The 16,788-nt window shown below is 44.4% G+C and overlaps 1 protein-coding gene across 3 annotated transcripts in view; it reads left to right on the forward strand.

Moving 5' to 3' along the window:
• BUB1B (BUB1 mitotic checkpoint serine/threonine kinase B) overlaps positions 1-13,867 on the forward strand; it is a 42,591-nt gene extending 28,724 nt beyond the window's left edge. For all 3 annotated transcript variants that reach the window (XM_056544998.1, XM_056545000.1, XM_056544999.1), the window contains exons 17-23: positions 2,375-2,509; positions 3,831-3,943; positions 5,183-5,344; positions 6,938-7,080; positions 8,414-8,582; positions 10,624-10,730; positions 13,517-13,867. In XM_056544998.1, the coding sequence (XP_056400973.1) occupies positions 2,375-2,509; positions 3,831-3,943; positions 5,183-5,344; positions 6,938-7,080; positions 8,414-8,582; positions 10,624-10,730; positions 13,517-13,697 (1,010 nt within the window). In that variant the 3' untranslated portion in view covers positions 13,698-13,867. The remainder of the gene's footprint in view (positions 1-2,374; positions 2,510-3,830; positions 3,944-5,182; positions 5,345-6,937; positions 7,081-8,413; positions 8,583-10,623; positions 10,731-13,516) is intronic.
• The last annotated feature ends 2,921 nt before the right edge of the window (positions 13,868-16,788 follow it).

Genomic DNA, 16,788 nt, shown 5'->3' on the forward strand with positions numbered 1-16,788 from the left:
AGCGGAGGTACCGCTAATGACCAGAACAATGAGATGTGGAGGCAGGCATCCTTGATGTACACCGAGATACGAAAATTCCCCATGAACCAGGGACACCAACACCGAACGGAGAGACTCCATTCGGGATGGGAAAGCAGAAGATGCTGGCTGAGATACTCGAGAACCAAGATTGGGCGAACAGAAACGCCTTTCTTGGGGACCACAAAGAGGTTGGAATAAACCTCCAAAACGTTCCCCTGAAGGAACCGGGACAAGTGCTGCCTGGATAAAAAAGGAGCTGCATCCTGAATGTGCGTGGTCCAGGCATCCCAGAAGGAATGGCCTATGGGTGTCTGATGGGGCCGCAAAACGTCCGGAACGGATGGCAGACCTCCGGGAGGGACAGGTCCGGTAGGAGGGAGCCCTCTTTCCGTGGAGGCGCCCAGGACCAAAGGTCCGCAGAACCCGAAGGAGGACTTTACGACAGAAAGCGGTTCTGTGAGCCTTATCCAGAGGTAATAAAGGACTCTTTTTCTCCGCCCGTCGCCTCACTTCCTGAAGGCGGTGTCCACATTCCAGGCTTTAAGCCACATGGAGGGACTGTGGCTACCAGGTAGCTTGTGGCAAAGGCAGCACAGTGGCTGCGCATGGAAGCAGGTAACAGAGAAAATCTCATCTGCGGAGCATCGGAGAGCTAGATTAAATAAATCCTCCAGAGGGATCTTGAAGACTACCCTGGCGGAGATGGGAGACCATACTGAAAGGGCCCTTGACACCCAGGCCGAAGCAAAAGCAGGAAGATCCTTCTGCCTCAAAGGCAAAGTTTGCCAAAGTATCCACCTTCATGTCTGCTGGATCCTTGAAGGCAGCCGCATCAGCCAACGGCCAGGTAGGCGCTTTAGAGAGGCGGGAGACCGGCAGATCCACAGTTGGAGAGGAGGTCCACCGAGCAATGAGGTCCTTGGCGAAGGGATGCTGCACTTGCACCTTCTTCGTTTCCTGAAACTTCTTGTCAGGGTGCCTCCAGGCGGATACCAGCAGGGCATAAAATTCAGCGTGAGAGCTGAAGGTCTTGGGGGCTGGTCGGGCATGAAAAAAGGAGACTTCTGGAGCCACGTCCAAAGTTTCTGGGTCCTTTAGATGGAAGGTGTCTCCTATGGCCGAAACCAATGAGTGCACCATGTCCGACATATCAGTGTGGTCCTCTTCTTGTCCGCTGGTAAACCAGAGTCCCAAGCGGAAACTTCACCCACAAGTTCTCTAGGTGAATGGGAACGTGTGAGGCGGCCCTGGAAGAGAGAGACTGACCTGGTACGCGGTTCTGGAGAGGCTCATTTTTTGCGCCGTGATCTGAAGTTTTTATCTGTATCATTTTTATATTGATCTGACCTTTTTGATCGCTTTGAATTTTTTCATTATATAAAAAGTGACCAAAAATACACTATATTTTAGACTTTTCTTGCGTGTACGCCATTGACCGTGCGGTTTAATTAACAATATATTTTTATAGTTTGGACATTTTTGCACGCGGCGATACCACATGTTTATTTTTTATTTACTTTTTCTTTCTTTAAATGGGAAAAGGGGGTTATTCTTGCTTTTTATTAAGGAAGGGGTTAAATTATCTTTTTTACATTTATTTTTTTTATTTTTGCAGTGTTATAAACCCCCCCCCCCCCCATATAGTGGCTATTACACTGCACATACCAATCTCCTACACAGATCATTGCCGTGCATTGACACGGCAAAGATCAGCGTTATCGGTGGTCGATTGCTGAAACCTGGATTTCAGGCTTGGAGCAATCGATCGCTGATCGGATGCGACAGAGCCAGGTAAGGGGACCTCCGCTCGCGTTCTAGCTGATCGGGACATTGCGATTTCACCGCGATGGTCCCGATCAGCCCGACTGAGCTGCCGGGAAGTGTTTACTTTAATTTTAGATGTGGCGATCAACTTTGCACGCCGCATCTAAAGGGTTAATAGCGTGCGGCATGCTATTAGCCCAGGGTCCCGGCTGTCATTAGCCGCTGGGACCGACCCGGTATGACGCAGGGTCACAGCTTGACCCCACGTTATATACCGGGCGCAGGGCGTACAGGTACGCCCTGCATCCTTAAGGTTACATGGAAATTTCATCCTTTTACATTCATGGTTAACTGGTGGTTCGTTTTGTGGACAAAATCGACACACAGAAAAAAATTTAAATAGCTAGTCGACCGGCACAGAGAACGACTGTGTGAACCTAGCCCAAGCATTACTGTCCATTCATAGCCTCTTAGTGCTGATCAGAATTCTCTAATACCACATATAATAGTAATAGGCTTCCAATCAATCGTGGACATGCCAAAGGTTTTATCTTGGTCTTATGTCGGTATCTTTGTTCTTATGTTTCAGAAGAGGCCACCGGATTAGACTGCACGAAATTGCAAAGCAACATGCTGGAGGCAATGCCTGAACTATTGGCATCGGAAGTGATCATTCGGGAGGCCGGGCAGATGCCAGCCCTGGGTCAGGAGAAGGTGCCGCTGGGTAAGCCAGAAGACTCTAGGGCTCTATGCTGCATAATAATTTACTAATATTCTCAGTTATTCTCTTGTGTATATGGCGGTGGCTAATATCATAATTGTATGGAAAATACTTGTGGTCCCTTCAATCTGAAGACTGGGTGTCAGACCCTCCCCATTCTGAGAGTATAAAACGGTTTTCTGGCCATATGCCATCGGCTCATACAGTGGAAATACACTTTTTATAAAACACTAAAGCTTAAGGGAGAACTCCAGCCCAAATCAACTTATCCCATATTTGCAAGATAGGGGATAAGTAGCTGATCCGGCTGCTGGGACCCACTTCTCAGTGAGTAGTGCGTGCCACAGACTGCCCGTGCTAAATTCATTTCCTGTGTACACTGTAGCTGCGAATTTAGCCAAATTGATCTCCTTCCCACTACATCAGTGTTTACCAAACAGTGTGCAGGCAAACGATTTGGGAAAACACTGTACTACATCTTGATGATGATCCCTCACGTAGTAGGTAAAGATGAGCAGTTACAGTGATTCGATTCGTCACGAACATCTCGGCTCGGCAGTTGCTGACTTTAACCTGCATAAATTAGTTCAGCTTTCAGGTGCTCCGGTGGGCTGGAAAAGGTGGATACAGTCCTAGGAGAGAGTCTCCTGCCCACCGGAGCACCTGAAAGCTGAATTAATTTATGAAGGCCAAAGTCTGCAACTGCCAAGCCTAGAAGTTCGTGAGGAATCGAATTACTTTAACTTCGCTCATCTCTAGTGGTAGGAAGGGGAGATTGTTGGTTGAATTCCCGGCTAGAGTGTACACAGGAGCAGGAAGTCCAACACATTAAATGAACAACTTAAAGGAAGTTGTGCTAATGAAGACAGACAATTTGCATTAAAGTGTCCTTGTCATGTAGAATGTTCAAGTGTTGAGGTCTAGCTGCACTGGATGGAATGGAAAGACTTCTAATGGAGGCAGTCATGTGCTCGCCCCAGTATATAGGGATTGGTCAGGGTCTGAACACTCAGACCTTGTGCCATCAAACTTATGACGTATCTACTTTTTTAATACATTTTTTAATGACCGTAACCCTTAGAATCAAATACATAATGCCTTGTTCACATGGTGGAATTTTCAAGCAAAATCCAGTATCCACTCAGAAATGTATTGCTGTCTATGGAGACGCATTTCCGAGTGGTCCTAGTGCCGGGATGTTCTGCCGATGTCGGTGAAATGTCTGCTAAAAATAATCCGGTCTGACCCACCACCAACATTCGGCAGTGTGAACTTGGCCTTAGACTGGATAATGATTTTACCCCATGTCTTAACTCTCTTGCAGGTAATGAATCCTACCATCTTAAAAACGAGATTATTCTGGGGGAAAGCAACAAATTGTATTTGGGGGCCCAAGCGGATTGTGAGATGGAAGATATGAAAGGCGTGGCATTAAAGGTTTGGATTGCTCTTTCTTTACACGTATGAAACTGCTTTTGAACATGACTCCTGGACCTTGGAGGCTTAAAGGCGTACTCCGGTGGGAAAAATGTTTTCAAAGTAACTGGTGCCAAAAAGTTTTTTACAGATTTGTAAATTACATCTCTTAATCCTTCCAGTACTTATCTGCTGCTGTATGTATTTTCCACAGGAAGTTGTATAGTTCTTTTCAGTCTGACCACAGTGCTCTCTGCTGACACCTCTGTCCATGTCAGGAACTGTCCAGAGTAGGCGCAAATTCCAATAGCAAACCTATCCTGTTCTAGACAGTTCCTGATATGGACAGAGGTGTCAGCAGAGAGAGCACTGTGGTCAGACTGGAAAGAACTACACAACATCCTGTGGAGCATACAGCAGCTAAGTACTGGAAGGATTAAGATTTTTTTTTAATAGAAGTAATTTACAAATCTGTAGAACTTTCTGGCACCAGTTGATTTGAATATATATATATATATATATATATATATATATATATATATATATATATATATATATATATATATATATATATATATATATATATATATATATATATATATATATATATATATATATATATATATATATATATATATATATATATATATATATATATATAATTTTTCCTACTGGGGTACCCCTTTAAAGTTAGGTTTTAAAATGTCATTTTGTAGTGCTACCTTTCTTTAAAGGGGTACTCCGCCCCCAGACCTCTTATAAGATGTCAGATCAGATCTCCCTGCTGCACCCCAGTGTTCAGAGAGTCGGGTGCAGCGCCGGAGGCTCGTGACGTCACTGCCACGCCCCCTCAATGCAAGTCTATGGGAGGGGGCGTGACATCCGTCACGCCCCCTCCCATAGACTTGCATTGAGGGGGTGTGGCCGTGACGCCACGAGCCTCCGTCCCGCATCGCCAGTGATCCGGCACAGAGTGAACTTCGCTCCGTGCACCGGATGTCTGGGGTGCTGCAGCCAAAATCACGGGGGTCAAGCAGCGGGACCCCCCACGATCAGATAGGGGATAAGATATCTAGGGGTGGAGTACCCCTTTAAGCTCCCAGTATGAATAATCCTCTTTTCTGGTTAATACCATGTACATTCCACACCCCTACCCTCGGCTGCAACACACAGATCCGCTGTGTAAATGGCGCAGCATTCCTGTCCTGTGTGAACGCGTCCTTACCGATTTCCCCCGATGACTCTGTGCTCTTCTGGCAGGTGGATTTGAAACCTCTTCCCTGGGATTTCTACATTGTACAGCAGCTGAAGGAGAGACTCGGTGAAGCCTTTCAGACCCATTTTGTAGAACAGAGTAACTGCTACCTCTTCCAAGATGGCTGCATTACACTTTACAGAGACGTCTGTCCCTTCAGTGTCCAAGTGAGTATGTGCAGAGCGCGTTTTCACATGGCGTGCTTCCTCTCTGGGACTTGCACAGGTTGACTAGAAAGGGGGCTTGACCCCCCCCCCCCCCTGCCTTTTTTTATGTTACTCCTTAAAGTTCCCTGGGCAGTCTGGCATTATTGTGTGGATATTTATATAAAGAATTATGGGAAGTGTCTTTTATTTCAGTCCCTGCCCCCCAAAATGTCTGTGCACGTCCCCGCTTCCTCTCCAGGGATCAATATGAAAATTGAGGCCACAAAAATTGAGGCGCACAAAGTGGTCATTCTTGAGTTGTCTTATGTAGGAGATGCTGGATCACAAGACCCTTTAACGGGATATATAATCTTCTCAGGATGGTTGCAGAAACGTTGCTTCTCTATCTCCACCACTGTACCCTAATAGAGGCGATGGTCCTGCACGATTACTATATCCAGATCTCACGGTGAAAGGTCATATGGCAATAACTGCTTTCTCAGTTGCTCTTTGTTGGAGGACACCTTAATGATGGGTATATGCTTTTGCCACTAGGAGGCGCTGACACTAGGAAAAAAAGTCAGCTCCTCCCTGGCAGGATATACCCGCCCACTGGAAGTGAGGTAATCAGGCTGTAAGATGGAGACGCCATGGCCCCTCTGTCACCCAATCACTACTCCCACTCTGTTCCTTACCGAGGCATGGTGTAACAGGCAATCCAATACATAAGTATTGCAGTATACCGCAACAAGCAGAAGAGTGGCCCGCACAGCTCTGTGGGTGAATAAATGTAGTGTGTACAGAGCCAAGAGTCACTAGGGTCCAATGCAGTGCCTAACCTCCAGGAAAGCAAGCAACAGCCTGATTCAACCTGTAGATAGGTGGAAGCGTATTTACCAGGATAGCAATCCATATAGAAGTGAAGAGACAGTGCACTCACCATTCAGCGTAGAATTCGTTCTTTATTCGTACAAAATGCTTCATAAAAACAGCAGGGCAGTATGGGGAAGCTCTGGAGGAACGCTGGTCATAGGAGTATAGACGACCGTTTCTGTTCGCCCATGACCAGCGTTCCTCTAGAGCGTCCCCACACTGCCACGCTGAGTGTACCGTCTCTTCACTTCTACATGGATTGCTATCTATGAACTCTGTCATTTGTGAGACGTAGAGACTCCCACAACGAAGTTAGCAGCTATAGTGCAGTCACATCTGGTAATCCGGCATATGAAGACTGTGTCTACTAAAAGGGAAGGTAGTGCCTGGTGCGTTTCTACTTATTGTGTATTTACCAGGATAGTTGATGGGAGCATGCTGTGCTCATTTTTCCTTGAATAAATAAGTTTTTTTTTTTTTTCCTCTGAACTATCCTGGTGAGTGCGCCTCCACCTACCTACTTTGGATTGGAACACTGCAATGCATTGTATCGCAGTAAGCTAATATATTGCAGTGTACTGTACAAGCGGTCGCAGATCTAGTCCTCTAGGGGACTAAGAAGCGGGAAAGATTAACAGGCGATTGAAAAGCCTTATGTTCCACCAAATTATAGAGAACTACAGCTCACGGTTGACCAGTCCTTCCCAGAGTCATAATCTTGTACCGTTCTCCTCAATGTAGGACATAATTCAGGACCCGGAGATGGTGGTGGAGCAAGTTACTATCCTGTTCGCCTACAACCTATTGAGTCTTGTGGAGAAGCTGCACACGGCAGAGATAGTCCATGGAGACCTGAGGCCGGAGACTCTACTGCTGGATACTGGGTCAGTATGTCTGGATACAGATGTGACACTATGGAGGACTCGTCTACTGTTTGTCCAACCACCTGCATAGAGGATAGTTATTTCTGCTAAAGTCCTCGTATAGGAGGCTTCTTCTTGTGCAGCTTTTCTATGTAAAACTGGTGGGATCAAAGATTCCTACTTCCATCCTTTCAGTTTGCTTTAAAGGGGTACTCCACCCCTAGACATCTTATCCCCCTATCCAAAGGATAGGGGAGAAGATGTCTGATCGCGGAAAATCTCTGTGCGTGATGCTGGTGCGATACAGGGGTCAGAGCACCGTGACGTCACGCCCCGCCCTCAATGTAAGTCTATAGGAGCAGGATGTGACTGCACCAGGGGCTGGAGCTGTGACGTCACGGTGCAACGGCCCCTGTATCGCCCCGTCATCACGCACAGAGATTTTCCTCTGTGCGGTAATGATGGCGGGGTGCCGCTAATGAGAACGCGGGGGTCCCCATTGGCGGGACCCCGCAATCAGATATCTAATCCCCCTACCCTTTGGATAGGGGATAAGATGTCTAGGGGCGGAGTACCCTTTTTATTTTATATTTTTTTCTATTGTTTTCAAAATAAACTGTCCAGAAAATTACAGATTTGTAAATTACTTCTATGTAAAAATCTTAATCCTTCCAGTACTTATCAGCTGCTGTATGCTCCACAGGAAGTTTTTATTTATTTATTGTTTTTTATTTTTTTTTATTTCTGTTCTGTCTGACCACAGTGCTCTCTGCTGACACCTCTGTCCATGACAGGAAATCCCCCATAGCAAACCTGTCCTGCTCTGGACAGTTCCTGACATGGACGGAGGTGTCAGCAGAGAGCACTGTGGTCAGACAGAAAATAACTTCCTGTGGAGCATATAGCAGCTAAGTACTGGAAGGATTAAGATTTTTAAATAGAAGGAATTTAGAAAATCTGGCACCAGCCGATTTAAACAGTTTTCCAGCAGAATACCCCTTTTAATCCTTCCAGTACTGATCAGCTGCTGTATGCTTCAGAGGAAGTTGTGTAGTTCTTTTCTGTCTGACCACAGTGCTCTCTGCTGACACCTCTGTCCATGTTAGGAACTGTCCAGAGAAGGAGTAAATCCTCATAGCAAACCTCTCCTGCTCTGGACAGTTCCTAAAATGGACAGAGGGGTCAGCAGAGAGCACTGTGGTCAGACAGACAGAAAGGGAACTACACATTGTCTTCTGGAGCATACAGCAGCTAAGTACTGGAAGGATTAAGATTTTTATATGGCGGTAATTTACAGATATAACTGTCTGGCATCAGTTGACTTAAAACCCCCCATGTCCTATTCTCTCTCCAGGATCTTCGATCTCTCCTCCTGCACCGAGATGAACAATTGTTTGAAGCTGATCGACTTCTCCCACAGCGTGGACATGAGACTCTGCCCCACATTGACTGCTAAAGCTTTTCCGGTAGCACAGACAAAACATGGACAGCAGATTTTAAGCCCCCAAGCCTCCCCCTACCAGGTAGATTGGACAGAACCGAACCCTGTTCTGAACAAATAAAAAATCTGTAGTTGTCACTAGGTTGATACCACAGCCGCTATTGGCCACATCACCTAGGTCCGTTTTTCCCAACCAGGGTGCCTCCAGCTGTGGCAAAACTACAACTCCCAGCATGCCCGGACAGCCAAAGGCTGTCCGGGCATGCTGGGAGTTGTAGCTTTGCCACAGCTGGAGGCACCCTGGTTGGGAAAAACGGACCTAGGTGATAGACGGCTGGGATCAGAGTTAACTCCTAGCACTCCACTGGAAAAACATATTTTCTTTTAAATCAACTGGTGCCAGAACGTTAAACAGATTTGTAAATTACTTCTATAAAAAAAATAATAATAATAAATAAAATCCCAATCCTTCCAGTATTTATCAGCTGCTGTATAATACACAGGAAGTTCTTTTTTTTTCTTTTTGAATTTCCTTTCTGCTTAACCACAAGTGCTCTCCGCTGACACCTCTGTCCATTTTAGGAACTGTCCAGAGTTAGGAGCAAATCTTCCTTGCTCTGGACAGTTCCTGATAGAGATGAGCGAACTTACAGTAAATTCGATTCGTCACAAACTTCTCGGCTCGGCAGTTGATGACTTTTCCTGCATAAATTAGTTCAGCTTTCAGGTGCTCCGGTGGGCTGGAAAAGGTGGATACAGTCCTAGGAGACTCTTTCCTAGGACTGTATCCACCTTTTCCAGCTCACCGGAGCACCTGGAAAGCTGAACTAATTTATGCAGGATAAGTCATCAACTGCCGAGCCGAGAAGTTCGTGAGGAATCGAATTTACTGTAAGTTCCCTCATCTCTAATTCCTGACATGGGCAGAGGTGTCAGCAGAGAGCACTGTGGTCAGACAGAAAAGAAATTCAAAAAGAAAAGAACTTCCTGTGGAGCATACAGCAGCGAAGTACTGGAAGGATTGAGAATTTTTAATAGAAGTAATTTACAAATCTGTTTTAACTTTCTGGCATCAGTTGATTTAAAAAAAAAAATAAAATATTTTTTTACAGTGGAGTCCCCCTTTAATCCAATCCAATCCATGTTTATAAGCCATTATACTGTTAACTATTCTGGGTGTTACAAGGGAAGAATCCAGTGTCGAAGTAGGTTTGTGCCTAAATGTTGGTTTTTATAGATGCAGTAGAAAGTATCTCGGCACCATCCGAGAAACGCCAATGTAAGGTAGGGAGTGGAAACGGGTGTCTGCACAGTCCCTAGAAGCTTTACCGGAACACTCCTCGGTGCTGACTCGCTATCATAGATGAGAATAAAGGGGTATTCCAGGAAAAATATATATTTTTTTATATATATATATTTATAATATATCCACTGGCTCCAGAAAGTTAAACAGATTTGTAAATTACTTCTATTAAAAAATCTTAATCCTTCCAATAATTATCAGCTGCTGGAGTTGAGTTGTTGTTTTCTGTCTGGCAACAGTGCTCTCTGCTGACATCTCTGCTTGTCTTGGGAACTGCACAGAGTAGAAGAGGTTTGCTATGGGGATTTACTTCTACTCTGGACAGTTCCCGAGACAGGTGTCATAAGAGAGCACAGACAGAAAAGAAAAACTCAACCTCAGCAGCACATAAGTACTGAAAGGATTAAGATTTTTTTTTTTTTATTATTATATAGAAGTAATTTACAAATATGTATTTTAACTTTTTGGAGCAAGTTGATATATTAAAATTATTATTATTTTTTTTCCTGAATAACCCCTTTAAAGATGCTATATGAAGAAAGCTGTGGAGCACTCACCAGGTTTGCTTTTCAGGGGCTTCTTTATTCGTGGATACAAGTAGGGTTGCACATGCAGGGGAGCAGATGGATCAGACGAAGTGCCTCAGCATGCAAACGGTCTGTCGCCTGCTCCTGTACCCCCGCGTCTGACACATCTGCTCCCCTGCATGTGTAACCCTACTTGTATCTATGAATAAAAAAGCCCCTGAAAAGCAAACCTGGTGAGTGCTCCAAAGCTTTCTTCACATTGCATCTTTAAATGTTGTCTTTGCTGCCCTCAGGTGGACATTCTCGGTATTGCTGATGTGGTTCATTTGATGATCTTCAAGAAACCCCTTCATATTCAGCAAGAAGATTCTTTGTGGAAAATCACGAAAGAGATTCCAAGGTGAATAACTTTATTTATAGGCGCACACAGATAGTGTAGAGATAAGTAAAACTTAGGAATTATGGGCGATGTTTAAGGTATTTAAAGACTATTTTTTATTTTTTTATTTTTCTTGCTTTGGGTGCACAAAATGTCGCTCATGCGCCTTAGCCCTTTTCTTGCCCGTAGGCAAAAATAAAATTAAAATTGTCGCAAGTCTGACCTGGAGTACAAAACTCCAGTGTGAGGAAATCTAAAGTCTCGCAGCTGAGACATATTTTATTTTTATTTTTTTTGCTTATGTGCTCCAAATGTATCAATCCCTGTGATAGTATGATAAATATGTATTACATAAGGCAAAGCTAAAGCCAAAAAATGCCTTCAGAACTTTCTTACCAAAGACAAAAATGATAAATGTCCCCGAAAGGCTAAGTTTTGACTTTTTTTTTTTTCTTGCGTGTTTTCTCTCATTTTTGCCTTTTGAGTGGAAATTGCATTTTTGGCCCCTTTTTGGCGGTTTTTACAAAATTTGTTGGGTACCAAAAAAAAAAAATGATGCAGTAGTGATGGAAAAAATTATATTTAACAAAATTTTATATTTTTTAAACAGGGATCATTTTGTGGGCGGGCAGGGAACTAAAAAATACAGCCGACAATAATAATGATGATGATTTTAAAAGGGGCCATTTAAATGTAAAAATATATTTTTTATAAAGTGTTTAACTTTAAAAAAAATTTTTTAAATTTTTAGGTAGTACTACTACTCCCAGCTTGAAACAGACTGTTCCATGATGGGAGTAGTAGTACCTGTACGAATAAACCGATCGCCCCGGGTGTCACTTCTGACACCCGTTGCACCACACTTTTCTGCTTCCCTGCACTGTACTTTGATGTGATGTTTGAGAGGAATTAAGACTATTGAGCTAAATTAAAAGTGTAATAAAAAATAAATAAAGGTGCTAGACACAAAAATTAGATGTACATGGTCAGGATTAGGTATGGAGTGATGGATCCAACAAAATTATTATTTTTTATATAACTGATACGCTTTAACTGCAGGTACTACTACTTCCAACATGGAGCACACTCTGCTGGGAGCTGTAGTACCTGCATTAATAGACAGATCGCAGCGAGTGTCACTCCTGACACCCTCTACGATTGTCCTGTATCGTTCTTCTTTGGTCCCCTGCACTGTAGTATATGCCGTATATATACACCTATTCATATTTCCCGCAGAGAGTTGTGATTGGCTTGAACAATCTGGCCAATCACAGCTCTCTGCGGGAAATATGAATCTGTGATGTGAAGAACCAGAAGAGTGCCGCCCGCTTCTATACATTATATAGGAGGATCGCAATGGGTGTCAGAAGTGACACCTGGGGCGATCTGTCTATTAGTACAGGTACTACTACTCCCATCATGGAACAGTCTGTTCCATGCTGAAAATAGTAGTACTACCTAAAAAATTTAGAAAAAAAGTGAGAAAAGTTAAACACACACTTTAACACATGATAAAAATACATTACTAATAAAAAGTTTTACAATATTAATTATAAAAAATAGATATTTTAACCTTTTAAATGGCCCCTTTCTACATTTTTATTGTCGGCTACATTTTTATTTCCCTGCCTGCCAGGTTATGGTACCCTACGAAAGGGAAAAAAAAAAAAAAAAAAAAAAAGGATCTTCATGCTTTTTTTGGGATCGCTAAAGTCCTAAAAAAGAATAAAAACCACCAGCAAAAAAGTTAAAAGCCACATGGTGTCTTTATTGGCGTTTTTTTTTTTTTTTACTCCCATAGACTTCTGAAACGCCACGTTTTCAGGAGAAAAAAACGCCATGGGCTCAACATGCTGCAATTCTGCAAAACTGCCAAGGAGCTTAAAAACACCAAAAGGATTTAAAAAAAACGCAAACTGGAAAATGAAAAGTGGATTAGGCATTTCGCGTTTTTCCATTGACTTGCAGCGAACATCATGCCGCAGCGTTTTTTTCACTGAAAAGTGGAAACTTAGCCTAAAAGTTCCCTGGCCCCTCCTCTGCCAGCAGCTATTGGTTGGACGATAGCGGCTCATCTGGGGGTGGTGACAAGATTGCCCCCTCCCCCCAGCAACAGGAGGTGATTGGCGGTGTATAGTACACAATTGATCACCTTCTAATTCCGGGTCATCGGGTCACACGTGACCCGAATCGCCTGTGTGAATTCTCAGGATTTCAGCAGGCATCCCGGTCCGGTCCCCGCCCGACGAGCGGCAAGGACGAAAATTCCCACGGGTGTACAGGTACGCCCTTGGTCCTTAAGTGGTTAATTTGTAAGAGGATATCTGGTTGCTATGGGCAACTGGTCATCTTTTGCTCTGCACAGGTTTTGATAAATCTCCCCAAGTAATGCTAATTTGTAGTTTTTGTCGCTAATTTGTAGTTTTTGAGGATTTCTATTCCCTGCAGCTGTTCTATACTAGCTGAACATTGCTGCCTCCTATCATCTCTGTATACACCAGTGGTTTCACAACCAGGGTGCCTCCAGCTGTTGCAAAACTACCATTTCTAGCATGCCCAGACAGCTTTTGGCTATCTGTTCCTGAGTACACTCTAGTTGGAAATTCAGCCAACGCAATCTCCTTCCCATTACATCAGTGTTTTCCAAACATTGTGCCTCCGGATGTTGCAAAACTACAACTCCCAGCATGCCCAGACAGCCTTCGGCTGTCTGGGCATGCTGGGAGTTGTAGTTTTGCAACAGCTGGAGGCACCCTAGTTGGAGAACACTGGTATACACCACTGTATACATCTCTGCTCTTTTCCAGGTTCTGCAATGGAAGTCTATGGAACACTTTCTTCTCAAAGATCCTGAACACGACCCACGAGTCCTCGGCAGAAGTACTGAAAGAGCTGAAAGACAAGATGGCCGAATTTTTTGACAGCTGTTTCCAGGACGAAGTTTGCACCTACTTCATCCAGTTGGAAATGCGGCTTAACCCTTTGTGATTATGTCACGCAAACGTTCTTGTCTTTTATATGTGTCCTGCTGCTCCTGGGCCTATTCCCTTTATCTTCTCGCGTCCATCCTCTTGTTTATATGTTGTATAGAATAGATATTTATGCCTCCTTTATACATTTTTCTGTACATTTAATACAGAGATTTCTAGTAAACAGTTTTTTTTGCACATTTCACTCTTTTTATTGCTTGAATGGTAAAAAAAAATTTTTTTTTTTTCGTGGAAAACTTTTTTTATTAATTTTTTTTCTAAATCAACTGGTGCCAGAAAGTTAAACAGATTTGTAAATCACTTCTATTAAAATAAACTTGGTCCTTCCAGTACTTTTTAGGGGCTATATATAGAGATGAGCGAACTTGCAGTAAATCCGATTCGTCACGAACTTCTCGGCTCGGCAGTTGATGACTTTTCCTGCATAAATTAGTTCAGCTTTCAGGTGCTCCGGTGGGCTGGAAAAGGTGGATACAGTCCTAGGAAAGTCTCCTAGGACTGTATCTACCTTTTCCAGCCCACGGGATCACCTGAAAGCTGAACTAATTTATGCAGGATAAGTCATAAACTGCCGAGCTGAGAAGTTGGTTATGAATCGAATTTACTGTAAGTTCGCTCATCTCTAGCTATATACTACAGAGGAAATTCTTTAATTTTTGGATTTCTCTTCTGTCATGACCACAGTGCTCTCTGCTGACATCTCTGTCCATTTTAGGAACTGTCCAGAGTAGGAGAAAAGCAGAGAGCACTGTGTTCCAAAAAGAAAAGAATTTCCTCTGTAATATTCAGCAACTAATATGTACTGAAAGGATTAAGACTTTTTAATAGAAGTAATTTACAAATCTGTTTAACTTTCTGGCACCAGTTAAAGAGTGATTAAAAAAAAAAAATTCCACCGGAGTACTCCTTTAATGTACTGTGCTTGAGAAGGTGCTCTGAAGGATTGCAGGTCACTTATTAACCTTTTAAGAATGCCGGGCGTACGCCCTGCATCCCGAGTCCTTAGGGACGTGGGGCGTTTGCATACGCCCGTGGGAATACCGGTCCCCGCCGCTAGCCGGTTGGGGACCGGATCGGAATGCGGCGATCGCAGAAAATCGCATGTCAATTCAGACATGCGATTTTCTGCTATTCCGGTCTGATCGGGTCTCTGGTGACCCCCATCACCCGGAAAATAGGGATGATCGGAGCTGTCAGTGACAGCCCTGATCATCCTGAGGGATAGGAGCGAGGTCGCAGTGCTGCGATCTTCTCCTATCCCCTGCCATTGGTCAGAACTGATTCTGACCAATGGCAGGACAGTGGGTTGCCATGGCAACCCCCGTTCTGCCCACCCCTGGATGTCGAGGGGAACGTGGGGAGAAGATGACTTGGGGACCCCCGATCGTCGCTGGAGACTGCTGGATCCTGGCTCAGGTAGGGAAACTACGGTGGGGGGGGGGGGGGGGGGGGGTTGAATCAAAGTGACTGCCCAGGCATGCTGGGAGTTGTAGTTCTGTAACATCTGTCACTTCAGATTTTGCAATTTTCATGAAATTTTTGAAAATTGCTGCTCTACTTTGAAGCCCTCTAATTTTTTCAAAAAGCAAAAATATGTCCATTTTATGATGCCAACATAAAGTGGACATATTGTATTTGTGAATAAAAATTTAATTTATTTGGAATATCCATTTTCCTTACAAGCAGAGAGCTTCAAAGTTAGAAAAATGCTAAATTTTCATGACATTTTGGGATTTTTTGCCAAAAAAGGATGCAAGTAACACTGAAAATTTACCACCAAAATAAAGAAGAATATGTCACGAAAAAACTGTCTCAGAATCAGAATATTCGGTAAAAGCTTTTTCGAGTTATTAATTTGGAAAGCGACGGTGGTCAGAATTGCGGAAAAGGGCTGCGTTCTTAAGGGGTTAACCAGTTGTGTTGGGAGGTTCACCTAAAGTAGGCAAATACACGCAGGCTGTGATGGTGGTCGAAACACCAGACCATGGCTTACGAGCGGGATCAACAGGGAGTCCTGCAAGGTTCATGGCAGCTCTAGGGAAGAGGTCCCCCGAAAATCTGGATGTTAGCGTTTAGCTTGAGTTAGGCCCCGTGCACACTACGGAATTCCCGCGGAATTTCCGGGCGGAATTCCGCGGTGTGAACTTTAACATTGGTGTGAACGGGTTTCCATGAGACCCGTTCACACTGCGGAATTTCAGCGGCGGACATTTCCGCCGCTGAAAGTGTTCCGCGCAAAGAAAGAACATGTTCACTCTTTGCGCGGATTCCGCGAGCACTGCATAGCCGTCACTGGTGACCGCTCAGTGCCCCGCTGCCCTAGCGCCGAAGCACTTTCGGCGGCGGCCGCCAGGCGGAAGCTCCGCTCGCGGAATTCATCCGCTAGAATTCCGACATGTGAACGCACCCTTAGGAGTAGAGTTGAGCGAACTTACAGTAAATTGGCTTGTTGGGAACCTCGCAGCTCGGCTGTTGATTACTTTAGTCTGCGTAAATTAGTTCAGCTTTCCAAGGGCTCTGATTGCCTGGAAAAGTCCGGGATGACAGTCTTGGGTTTCCTAGGTCTGTATCCACCTTTTCCAGGCAACCGGAGGCCTTGGAAAGCTGAACTAATTTACGCAGACTAAAGTAATCAACAGCCGAGCTGCGAGGTTCACTACCAGCCAATTTACTGTAAATTCGCTCAACTCTAGTTAGGAGCATTCAAAGGCCATGTTCAATGCGTATAGATCCTCAAGGGCCTAGAATAGAAAGTGATCGGGTCTGGATGGCTAAAGGTTTGACCGCTGGGACCCCCAGTGATGTCGAGAACTTGGAGCCCAAATCTCCCATCTAAATGGAGCAGCAACCAGAACCGGCTGCCTAATAACAGTGCTTGTTGTAGGCCAGTGTTTCCCAACCAGGGTACCTCCAGCTGTTGCAAACCTACAACTCCCAGCATGCCCGGACAGCCAAAGGCTGTCCGGGCATGCTGGGAGTTGTAGGTTTGCAACAGCTGGAGGCACTCTGCTGGGGAAACACTGCCGCCTGAGCAAAAATCTGGCTTCGGGGCATTTGTAGGCCTGACAGTCATGTATTTCCACATACAA

This window comes from Hyla sarda, chromosome 11 (genome assembly GCF_029499605.1).
Source record: "Hyla sarda isolate aHylSar1 chromosome 11, aHylSar1.hap1, whole genome shotgun sequence".
NCBI classification, from domain to species: domain Eukaryota; kingdom Metazoa; phylum Chordata; class Amphibia; order Anura; family Hylidae; genus Hyla; species Hyla sarda.